This window comes from Liolophura sinensis, chromosome 5 (genome assembly GCF_032854445.1).
Source record: "Liolophura sinensis isolate JHLJ2023 chromosome 5, CUHK_Ljap_v2, whole genome shotgun sequence".
Classification (NCBI taxonomy): Eukaryota; Metazoa; Mollusca; class Polyplacophora; order Chitonida; family Chitonidae; genus Liolophura; species Liolophura sinensis.
Window position 1 is genome coordinate 5,960,829 of NC_088299.1, and position 12,528 is coordinate 5,973,356.

The following is a 12,528-nucleotide window of genomic DNA, read 5'->3' on the forward strand; positions in this document are numbered from 1 at the left end:
TGACTTTTCCACTGAAATCGTATTAAACTTTAAGTGCCTTTAATCAAAAGAGCGGCTAAAATCCTGAAGTAACAGGAATTGAAGTCCACATCGGATTTGTTTTTAAGCAAAGACAAAACTCTACACAGACAAGATCAATTAATATATTCCATGAAGTCTAAATTAATGACAAGATTAATTTGATACCAATTTGCATATTGGCTGCAAATCTGACAAAGGATAAAGCTCTATAAAATGCTCTATTTCCATGTACAACTTGTATAGTTCCAGTTGTATTTTTCTAGATAAAATACATGAATAAGTTACGTCTATCCATTTCCGTGACAATTACAGTAAACAAACATCCTCCAGGTTAAGCCAAAAGTGCAGACAAACTAAATAAAAACGAAACCAGCAGAATCCGTAATGGTAAACAGATCTCTGAACCAGCTGCTAATAACTGCTACAGATGAACCTATTTATTCTTTACACACGATAGCATGACAGTGTTATTAATCATAATATTGTCATTCTATTGGCTAAGAGACACCTGACCAGAATACAATTAGTACTCTACCGAAACTCATGTTATGGCCATAGACAGGTAGTAATATCGAAGATGACCGCCTCTCTGACCATCAATCAGCGGGAATGTAATAAACCTAGTACACACACACTTATAAGGCTATATATACCTAATTGGTACACGGATAAGGCATGGTTTATTTCTCAGACAGAAAGTATTCATAAAGAGGTGACATGATACAAGGATTGACACTGATCATCATGATAGCTGTATATACATGTATATCTTTGTTTTGCAGGTCCAAAAAAACAACGTTTAAATATGTAGAGGAGATCAAGCATGTCATTCAAAGCTTTGTGGTAATGAAAGTGCCCGACTCCCAGACATCGGAGTTCAATCCTGCAGCTGGACAATGACTTTCTTCATTCCCTGGCTCTTGGTGCTTTTTTTTTTTTTTTTTTGAGCCATATGGTCACAAAAAGTGGTCAACAAAGCTTGTTCAAGAATCTACGGTAACACAGTATGTATGTTCACTGACCACCACTTGTCTTCCACCAATATGGTGTGCAAGTCTGTAGGTCACACGTGTGAAAGTTTATCTGTGGTTGGTGATCTACAGTCACACAGTACGTATGTTCACTGACCACCACTTGTCTTCCACCAATATGGTGTGCAAGTCTGTAGGTCACACGTGTGAAAGTTTGTCTGTGGCTTGTGATCTACAGTCACACAGTACGTATGTTCACTGACCACCACTTGTCTTCCACCAATATGGTGTGCAAGTCTGTAGGTCTCACGTGTGAAAGTTTGTCTGTGGCTTGTGATCTACAGTCACACAGTACGTATGTTCACTGACCACCACTTTTCTTCCACCAATATGTTGTGCAAGTCTGTAGGTCACACGTGTGAAAGTTTGTCTGTGGTTGGTGATCTACAGTCACACAGTACGTATGTTCACTGACCACCACTTGTCTTCCACCAATATGGTGTGCAAGTCTGTAGGTCACACGTGTGAAAGTTTGTCTGTGGCTTGTGATCTACAGTCACACAGTACGTATGTTCACTGACCACCACTTGTCTTCCACCAATATGGTGTGCAAGTCTGTAGGTCACACGTGTGAAAGTTTGTCTGTGGCTTGTGATCTACAGTCACACAGTACGTATGTTCACTTACCACCACTTGTCTTCCACCAATATGGTGTGCAAGTCTGTAGGTCACACGTGTGAAAGTTTGTCTGTGGCTGGTGACCTACAGTCACACAGTACCTATGTTCACTGACCACCACTTGTCTTCCACCAATATGGTGTGCAAGTCTCAAACTATTACGTAGTCTCAAACTACTACGTAGTGTAATAGTTTGTCTCAAACTATTACGTAGTCTGTGGCTTGTCTATAATCAGTGTTTTACTGGGGGGAACTCAGATCCACTTTTCTTGACTCATCAACCCTTTTCCATGAAATAACACAAAATTTCAGTTTCGAGCTGAGCAGCAATCCAATATACACATGTAAATGAATATGAGGAGATTTCCAGGGCAATTTCACAACCTTTAAAGAAAAAAAAAAACAGTTACCTCAACAAAGATAAAGCCTGTCTAACTTTCAGGAACTTTAAAATTAACACCCTTTAGCTCATGAACTTACAGTATTATTTACAGACAATCATAATCCAACATTCATCACACACTGTCTTAATCTTCACAAAATTCACACAATGCACAATGTATATCTTGAGTTATAGAGATTCTTTTGTTTACAGGGTTAGACAACGAACATATAACTATATGAGCATGCCAATGCATGAAGCTATCACCATTACAGGCCACGGGGCAAAACAAAAACCAAAGCTTTCATTTGGGCTAAAAATCAAATGCATCTTGTAATGGCCATAAAACTAATCTGGGAAAGAGTGAAAGGTTTCCCTGACTGAGCTAACGATTGCAGTCTCCAAGTGGCTGTCAGAAGAAGCTGAACACTGTCCGCAGGTATGAGCTAAAGCAGAAGTACATTTCAGATTTCCTTTGAACCTGCGTGCTTAGCTCAAAGCACCAGCTGAGCAGATGAAGTAAACAGCCTGTCAGTAATGGGCAGGCTACCTGAAAATGATGTAATTAAGGACATCTCACTGATAACCTGCGGCATGTCCAAACTTCTCAATAATGCAAGGAAATTATGTCATTCTTCAGTTCTTCGAGGGCTTTTACCATTTGAGAAAAACGTCGTGTGCGGTAGATGGACGGATGGATAGACATGCATGCTCATGGCAGAGCTGCAAGTGCTTCTTATAGTGCGACCGCAGACGAGATCGCATCTGCACTTGTCTTCCAAATCCCTTTCATCATGCAATCAGTAATTAACAGCCTGCAGCATGATTTGCCCATTCCGATACTGCAGCCGCTACATCCTCACATGCACTTCCGAGAGTGGCACAAAGCAAATTGGTCCGAACCTGAAGGACAAATCTCAACCATGGAAACATCTTTGTGACTGTTTTTGCTCCCATTGCCTCGGCTTCTTCAATGATAAGATCAAAAACTGATTTTTGCGATATCAGTGGCTGAAGGAGATTTAATTTGATAGATCGCAACCCAATAAACCCTCTTCCATTTCTGTGATCTGAAACTACAGAAAAATTTGAACTTTTCGAGGGCTTCTTTGTCTCTGGGATAAATATTACATTGTAAAACACACACAATCTGAAGAAAGACATGGCAAGACAGGCCATCTGTTTACAAGCAATATAAGTGCTTAACTTGCACATTAACTTCTCTGAATCATTACTAGCCTGGAAAACGGCCCTGTAACCTGCAATGTCCTCACTGTGTACACCAGAAAAGTATGAGTCCTCTGATGTGAAACCAATTCTGAATTCATATCACCTCATCATGCGGGTACAATTAAGACCGTAATATTGCAATGAACACATATGTAACCAACGACCCCCCCCCCCCCCCCCGTCGGCCAGTATCTGAACTTCACAAATCGCCATTTTCAAATCACTTGACTATATTGCTATGGAGAATACACATTTTCCCAAAATTAAAATCTTCATTTTTCACAGTAGTTGCTTTTACTTTCTTCTGTTTGTTGATTATCAAAACAAAAATTTAAAGTTACAACTCCCGAACAAGATGTCAATCATCCTTTGTAACATGGTGTACATCTTCTTGGTATCAAGTTTTCCACGAGTTTATCATTTTTTGGACAATGCCGGGTGCCGCAGACTCAAATCGAAAATCTGGTACATTTGTACTAATTGTAACGTTTTCATATTTACTAATAACGAATAACTATGTGATACAAAGTCCCAATTACTTTAAGGATTACAGGAAACATGTTCTTGTAGCGCAAAGCTTTGGCATGTTTGGGGACAGCACACTCTAAATTAAAGACCCAGTTCCATGTTAGTGAATGGAAGCCTACAGATCTGTATTTCTTAAAGCTGAGCTGGGAAGTAGGGAACAGATCTCATATCTACCTGAAGCGAGGGAACCAGTTGATCACATTGGTAATCATATAATCATGTGAATTTAAAAGTAAAAACACAATTAAAATTAATTTATTTACTTTACAAAAACACAAGAGCAACTAAATTATCTTTAAACTTCTTTTCAACTCTTTTTATATGAATATGTCATCCATGAAAATGTCGGAATTTTTATGATATACTTTTTGACACCCTGTTCTTTACGGAATGCATTCTACCAACGTAATACTAAAATGGCCCGCATCTGAAGATGGTTTTTACATCGTGGGAAACAGGCTCATATTTATTTATATTTGACTTCTTAACAGAAAAGTCTTTTACATAACTTTATTATGCTGGGACATAGTGTTAAACAAGTCCTGCAATATGTCCATATGGGTTGAATTGTTGTCTTGAAGGACAAGCATCATTACAAAGTAAATCGTGCTTGTAAGAATCTAGATAGTTACATAAACAAACGCACTGACCCATGATACAGACGTTTACAAAATTTGCTATTAGGAGGTTTGAACCTATGGTGCTTGCTGTTGACCATTGGAAAAAGGATTGAGTGTCCACGTCTTTAATACCACATAGACATGAATGTATTGTACTGTCTGAGGTAAAGGTGGGTACATATGTTTCCAACTCAGGTACACATGCATTACTTTTCCCAGACAGAGAAGAATTAGGTGCAGAAAAAAAAAAACGCTTGAACAAGAAAATTGCCTCTAGGGTTTAGATGCCCAGAAAATTGTCCTCTTGCACAATCTACAATAGGTTTTCTTCAAGTATCGTTTCCTTGTGTAAGAGAATGTGTCAGGATCAGCATCAAGAGCCGTTGTACGACGTAAAACTCCGGAGACTGATCGTCACGTACGTAAAACTTGATCCTCCCCCAAACGTAATCCGAGTTTCCATCAACGTAGGTGATCTTTATTACATCCCCTGGCTTAGGGCGGATTGGTCGAGCCCTCCATTACGGTCAAAAGATCACGCTCGGGAATTAACTCCATCTCTACCTACCTTCAGGGTGAGGAGCACAGACCACAAAAGCTGCAAGAATTACAATTCTTGACAACAACCAATCTTACCACCCTTATTTTCCCCTCCAACAGAAAGGCCATTCAAATCACCTAACAGGGATAGAATGGGCACACAGCCACTTGAATGGATTGGAGTTTAAATTGTCTTTCTTGGGATCTTTTGATTTTCAGTTTGGGTGCATGCAAGGATATAAATATTTCTGTGTAACAGCTAACTGCAAAACAATGAACAAAATATTTCGCATGAGTATCTTACACATGAAATCCTTTTCCAGGACATGAGATCCTCCCATGTGTTAAGATGAAATCAAATTTCATCCTTGACAAAATATGCTGCACATTTTGCTTGATTTTGAGAAGTCTTTGATCTCAAAGAAAGGTGTTTTTAAGGTTTATTTGGACAACAGGATGATATTCTACAGGGAAAGTGCAAGATTCAGTATCAAAAGTAATATATTAAAATATTTATTTGCCTCTAAAAATGATTTTGTGTGTGTGTGGTGTGTGGAGGAAATTTTTAGATCACTTACTAAACAGAAGATAATGTGCCTACACCAAGTTTCTCAAGTATCACAGGATTCAATACAAAATCAACATACATATCATACTACAGTGCCTTTTGTTCCATACATTTGTATATTTACTAGTATATCCACTGACCGATCCAATACCCAATAGGCTCATCAGGCCTAAAAACTGACCAAACTGACCAGGTCACCCAACTGACAGTCCTTGACCCCTGTCTCCCCCCCCCCCCCAACCCCCATGTACAAATTACTGCCAGAACTGAGTGACAGCTAGCTTAGGCTCAAATTTAGTGCCCCACAGATGTGTGATTAGAATCATTAATTTCACGTTAACCAATCAGCTGATTAAGCTAAGCTAAATTTGTGCATACAACCCTGCTGTCAGTGAAAAGACCGAGCACTGTAACAGGACTTATATGATGGATAACTGGCATGCATATGTCTACTGCAGCTGTATGCAAAATGCATTATAAACTTGACTATCTGTGACATAAAAGCAACAGATTTCATCTGTAGCACTGAGCCTGGGAATTATCTAAATTAACATGCAGCATGTTGTTGCGTCGAATACTGGCCAGTCCTGATTACGCATGTAGCAACAGGAGATGGCGCGATCACCATGTGTTGATTTCTGAAATCTATATGGTCACTGAAAGAAAGAGCCTCGTTGCCTGAGGGTCAAGGCAGCTCGATGATGGTCAGACTTTACAATGGTTCATAATAACCTAGAGATTTCCCACTGCTGAGATGGAATTACCAAAATTACAGTGATTCCATCAGACTGTCGTCAATGCCCATGGAAAGGGGGCCCCTGAGTATGAAACAGAACATCGAGAAACATGCATTGCGATGATCGAGGCAAATCAATAGCCCTAGCAGACGCTTCGGATTTCTTTACGTGGCTCGGAGCAAAATGGTCAGCTAAAGGTCTCTAGTCATGGAAGAAAATGACGGTATGTGAATGAACAGGCAGAGACTAATGAGCGACAGGCCAACCTTGAAGCAATAATTTGATGCGGGGATTTATTCTCTGAATAAAACAAGCTTTGGGTAACATTATCTGTGGAGGAAATGCCATTGCCAGCAACAGTGAGGACTTGGAGGAATTTATGTCGTCTTTCCCAGAAGGCTTGAGTCAGCTTATAAGACTGGAAGAAACTCTGAGTCACATCGTTTTTGACAGGAATTCTTTTCAAAACTGAACACCATGTATTTAGCAAACTCACTATCTGACAAGCTTATCACACATAAACCACAACTTGAGTTTAGAACTCTCAAACATGTGAGAAAAATATATAAATAAAAATGAAAAAGATCACATGCATTGCCACTTAATGCTAATTAAACACGCACAATTTTGTCACCAAATATCTTAAGGCTGCTCAGATCTTTACATTTATCAAATTCAACATCTGCACAAGATATGGATATACAACTTGAAAACAGTGAACCTAGCTTTAACGATAAATTATTAATGACAATTACGTTATTAAAATACATACATCTTTTCCTCTTAGTGTCACATGAAAACGCTCCACAAAGTCAGACATTTATAATCAACTCTATTTTGCTTCTCACACCACAAAACCATAAATGTAAGCAAACATGATAGTATAATAAAGGGTCAGACTATTAATTTTAAGCCAACTGGGAATGTTATGAATGCAGTAGATGACAAGAGAGAGCCAGAGATGCCATTGCATGGCTTCCCATTTGGGGCAGGTGATTCTGGAATCTCCCTGCCAAGGGCCAAAATTTCCTCACCCAAGCCATCTTCCACAGTTTTCCCCTCTGTAAGCTGATTAAGCAACTTTTTAGTTTTGTATAACTTTGTCAGAAGTAAAACCCTGCCACATTCATTAGGGAGTCGATAATTGAAACTAGCCCCGCAGTACATCATTAGCAGTCTTCATCCAGCCGTGAAGTGAAAAGAAAGAAGCCATTGGAGTAAAGAACGATGACAAAGCCGTAACAGTTTTGCCAGGGTAAAAAAAGTGCTATCGGGCAGAAACTTGTCATTCCTGTACTTGAGGGCTTCAGCAAATGAAGTTGACTTTTGGCTTGTCAGTGTCACAAAACTCTAGAAGCATTCCTCTGCATTCAATCGGCCAAAAAATAGCCCACTGGAAAAGATTCCATTGTCCACAGAATACAAAAGATCTGCTGAAAACCCCGAGTACAAATCTAATACAATCATTAATACCAAAACATGCTTTTGACCAATCAGGTTCCTAGAAAAATGACACTCGGAGGGATTTTATCTTTTTTTTTTTTGTTGTTGCGGATATTTGTCCATTAAAGACCCACGGAGATAATATGCATCAGAGTTTTTATGTGTTTTTTATTTAAGATAAGAGAGAGCATGTAAAGCTGACAGTGAGGATCAGATTTTATGTAAGCTCATTGTGATCAAACTATAAAAACACTCATACATTTCTCAGAATTCAGTGCACACCAATAATAGGCTTAAATGATTAGAACCCTCGCATCTGGCAATAGTAAGGATTGTAAATTAGACAAAATTAAATGCCTCTCATTAAATCTCCAGTGATAGACCAAGGCCATTACAGCATCTTAAATGTGAATTTAATCGGTGAATTATTACTTTGATTACCTTCATTTACTGGTACATTTACATGAATGACACACACTGACAATAGTACAGTCAATAATACTTCAACATGATGGTGGGGTTATGATTTTACGCCTGTGCTATCTATTTCAAATATACATCACTATAAAACCGTTCACTTCTGGACATGCCCCTTACAATAATCTTGATCAATTCACAACAGTCGACACTCCAATACGTCCTCAGACAATACTGAGAAATTGAAAAGGTATCCTTTTCATGTACAAGGAAAGAGCTAGCTTTTGACAGACGATGGAAACTTTGGACACAATTGTTTCCAGGATCTCAACCCCTTTATAGTGGAATATTATACTCCATTGTGTTATAATAATCAACCTTATAAAGTAAAGTACTTGAAATATGTCACCTGTAAACAGACACTCATTTAAAAACAAATTCACGACAACACCTGTAGATTCCCTCCAGCAACATATCCCCACATAATGCTTTAATAAGTCCATACCCATAATGTGCTACTTCACCTAAATTTACTTAGATACTTATCTGATTGGTGTTTTACGGAATACTTACTTCACTCGCTAAGATAACTCTTATTTATTTATTGGTTTATTTAGAACATAATGCCAGTGTTATGGTGGGAGGAAGGAACAGTATCACTATATATTTAAACTGGTACATGAAGCTTATTTATTTACTGGTTTATTTAGAACATAATGCCAGTGTTTTGGTGGGAGGAAGGAACAGTGTAACTATGTATTTAAACTGGTACATGAAGCTTATTTATTTATTGGTTTATTTAATATATACAATAATGCACTATGATATTAATTGCACTATGATATTTCACATGCATCACATTTGATCTTTACAAACACATGTAAAAAAACATTTAGTCATTCATGTTAGTTCAGCACACATGTAAGTTAAAGGGGGGTGGGGGGGGGGGGGGGGGGGGGGGTGTTCAACAGCTGCTGTAAATCCCAGTAAATACAGCCACTGTTTTACAGCCCAGCCATTCTACGGACATAAATTCTGCGTTTATTATTGCTTAATAGAGGATGGAAATCCACAAGACACAGGTAAGTAGCTTTTAATGTTGGAATAATTGGACGGAATGAGTTTGCCACAATTTAGCTAATGTGCCTGTCCCAAGTACAACAGTCATTAACACTGATTTGCCATCAGAACATTATCCACTATAAAGATTTGTATGTACCAAATCATGTCACTGATGAGGAAATTGGGATTCACAGTATAGTTCCACATTTAATTCTAAACATGGGTATTTAAACCATATGTGTAACTCCTATATAATTTTTTCATCATGTATACTGTAACTATTAAAATCAGATCAATCAATTTTGGTTCCATTGTCGATGTCAATGAAGGTGGTATTTTGGCCACTGTTTCGTTATGTCTGTGAAATTGGGATTTACAGTATAGTTCAACACTTCATTCTAAATGTAGTTATTTAAACCATATGTGCAACTCATATATAATTTTTTCATCAAGTGCCCGGTATCTATTAAAGTTAGATCGATCAATTTTGGTTTCATTACCAATGTCAATGAAGGTTACACTTTTGCCAGTGTTTAGTTCTCCATGTGACTGTCTGTCTGTCTGTCTGTCTGTCTGTCTGCTATACTCATGAATTTGGGCACAATTTTGTGCACAGGTCGGCCTTGGGCACAGCTGCTAATCTATTAAATTTTGACTCATCTGGATCAGAATTTTTACACAATTTTTTACTACTGAGAAACAGAAATGTAGAGTATTTCCCTTTGTTTTGGGATGGAGGTTAGCATTCAGTCCCTTTTACTTTTAGCTAGTTATTCATTTAGTGTCATTTAAGATAACCTGTCACATAACTTGATTATTAAGACAGCATTCCTAACACATTTCAGTAAGCAGATCTGCAAAATAAAAGAAAATCAATACCAAAGAACAGATAAAGCATATCTCAACATCCCCTAGTCCAGAGAAGATTTCAACGAATGTGTGTACTTATTTTGAGGTATCAAATATTAATATGCCCATTTCCAAGTCATATATTATTAAATAAAACAAAAATGTTTTATTCGTCGGTTTCAATATCCATCACTCCAAAAAAACACTTCCCTACAGAGCTGAGTTTTGCTTGGGATAAATTCATGTAGAATGTTTGTGTAGGCCAACATTTTTTTACACCAAATCATATAAACTCTGTGAATATCTCTGATCTTGTACTTCTCTTCAGATTAATTGATTTGCAAAAACCTGATTTAAAAAACTAGTCTGAATTTCGGATAAATGGTGGTGCATTCCTCCTGGGATGTAAACACTAAGGAATTGGTCCCAGCCAAAAACATGTACACTCAGCCCTATGTGGTTCCCTCCTAATTTTTTCCTATTTCAATAACAGATCATTTCTATTGAAGAGGGTCTATATTGGGAGAAAAGCCACACTGATTTTTCTCAGACAACAGGATAAATTTTCCTGTTGCATATTTATTTTCAATTTACGAGAAAATGGACAAGAGATGTTTTACAGTCTCATTCAACATGCTGGTCACCCATTTCTAAATGTAACTAGTGAGAAATACGGAAGTGAGGAGGTAAAACCTTTTGTCGGTGGCACAAATTGGCACCCCCCCTGTACAGAGCCTCATGGCTGCTTGAGACAGAGTTATGTCCAGGCTGTCTGATCAGTTATTGATTAAGTCAGTGAGCTTCAATGAGATTTTTAACACTCCCCGCACTGGGGCTCATCAGAAATCGCCCCATGCTTTCCAGGTCACACAAATGTGCAGCTGCTTTGTTGGCAAAATATAAAACTTTAATCTATTTGTATATGCATCTAATTTATTTCTCCAAAAAATTTCATTTAAGTTTAATGTTGGAATTGATGAGAACCAACATTGATGGCTTCACTCTCCATATATTTAATCAGTTTAAACTTACATAGCAACCATAAAAAGAGCCATCTACAAGGTGTACAACATTTTATGACGGCAACTTTAACGTGATTTTCATTTGCCTATACATACTTATACCTACAATATAAATAATGAGTGGATTAATTGTTTTGGTCATTTTGGTGAAGATCATTCCATGTCATTCTGTGAGTTAAGTGTCAACCTCCAATTGCACATCACTGCCTTGAAACACAATGATCAACCACAATCAAACACCCCCACATATATATGGGTCCCTCACCTAAGAATTACATGTTAACTATTAACTGGCCTTTAACCAATGCACTTGTATGCTCAACCATTCAGTTCCTGCAGTTTCTCTTGTGGGCCTATGAGTCAACTTGCCAGATGGCCGTAAAAAATAGAACAATGTTCATTGTTAAAAGGAAGAACATATATGAGGATAGCTTACCTTCATTGAATGCTGTAACTATAAACTTAAATCCTTTGCCCAGGGGACCTTTGCCGTCTGTTCTGCAAGCACAAAGGGAGAACAAAGAACAAATTAGCATCATAACTTACGCTTTATTTATTTATTTATTTGATTGTTGTCTAATGTCATATTCCAGATTTTTTAACTTGTACATTCATTTTGAGGGGGGGGGGGGGGGAGAGAAATCTGTAACATTTGGCAAGTTACTAACAGACTTGCATGTATGATCATGTACAGATATGTGAACCAAACTGGTCAAAGACAAGTGATAACAAATGGTAGACTGTTCAAATGTCTTACAGCCACCAGCGCTCCACCAACAGTGAAGCACATACTCCCTGTCCAAGGTTGGGTTGAATCATTACCGACTAAAAGACAAGCACCTTTAACCACTTAGCCATGTCACCTGCTTAGTACCAAATTATCCATTATGAATTTACCCAAAAAATAGTTCCCAAGCAGATTTCAACATTTATTTGAAACAGACTGACCAAAATACATTTTTTCTATGTTCCCAATAAGCATGCATGTGTCAATCACACTATATAAATTACAATATACATGCGCTGAAAAAAAAAATCACTTTCATTGTTTATTCTATAATAATCAACTTTCTATTCTACTGTATGTGATATTTTTCATTCTTCTGAATCGATCAGTACTTGGGTACGACGTAAAACACCAATAAAAAAACATAAATATAAAATCAAATAGTGCTTGGTATAAACAGAACTCATATCTTGAAGGACATCTCTCAAAATAGCCAACTCTTGCTATTGCTAATTAAGACGAGAATCAGCTGTCAGTGTCCCCACGGTGTGTCACACCAATCCCCAGCCCGATGACGCACTCTGTGTCACATTACACAGCAGACGGAAACAATTCTGTTAAAACATTTGTCCGCACTACTCACAATTTCAAGAGGTAACTCTATTTCAAACATTCAAATTCAATTTTTGCCCCGGACGGGCATGGCCATGTGTAAACATGGTGGGCGCGTTTT

General features: G+C 37.9%; 1 protein-coding gene across 1 annotated transcript in view; it reads right to left on the bottom strand.

Annotated features, from left to right (window-relative positions):
• LOC135465987 (abnormal cell migration protein 13-like) overlaps positions 1–12,528 on the bottom strand; it is an 81,521-nt gene that overhangs the window by 23,489 nt on the left and 45,504 nt on the right. The window contains exon 4 of the mRNA XM_064743369.1: positions 11,505–11,566. Coding sequence (XP_064599439.1) covers positions 11,505–11,566 — 62 coding nt within the window. The remainder of the gene's footprint in view (positions 1–11,504; positions 11,567–12,528) is intronic.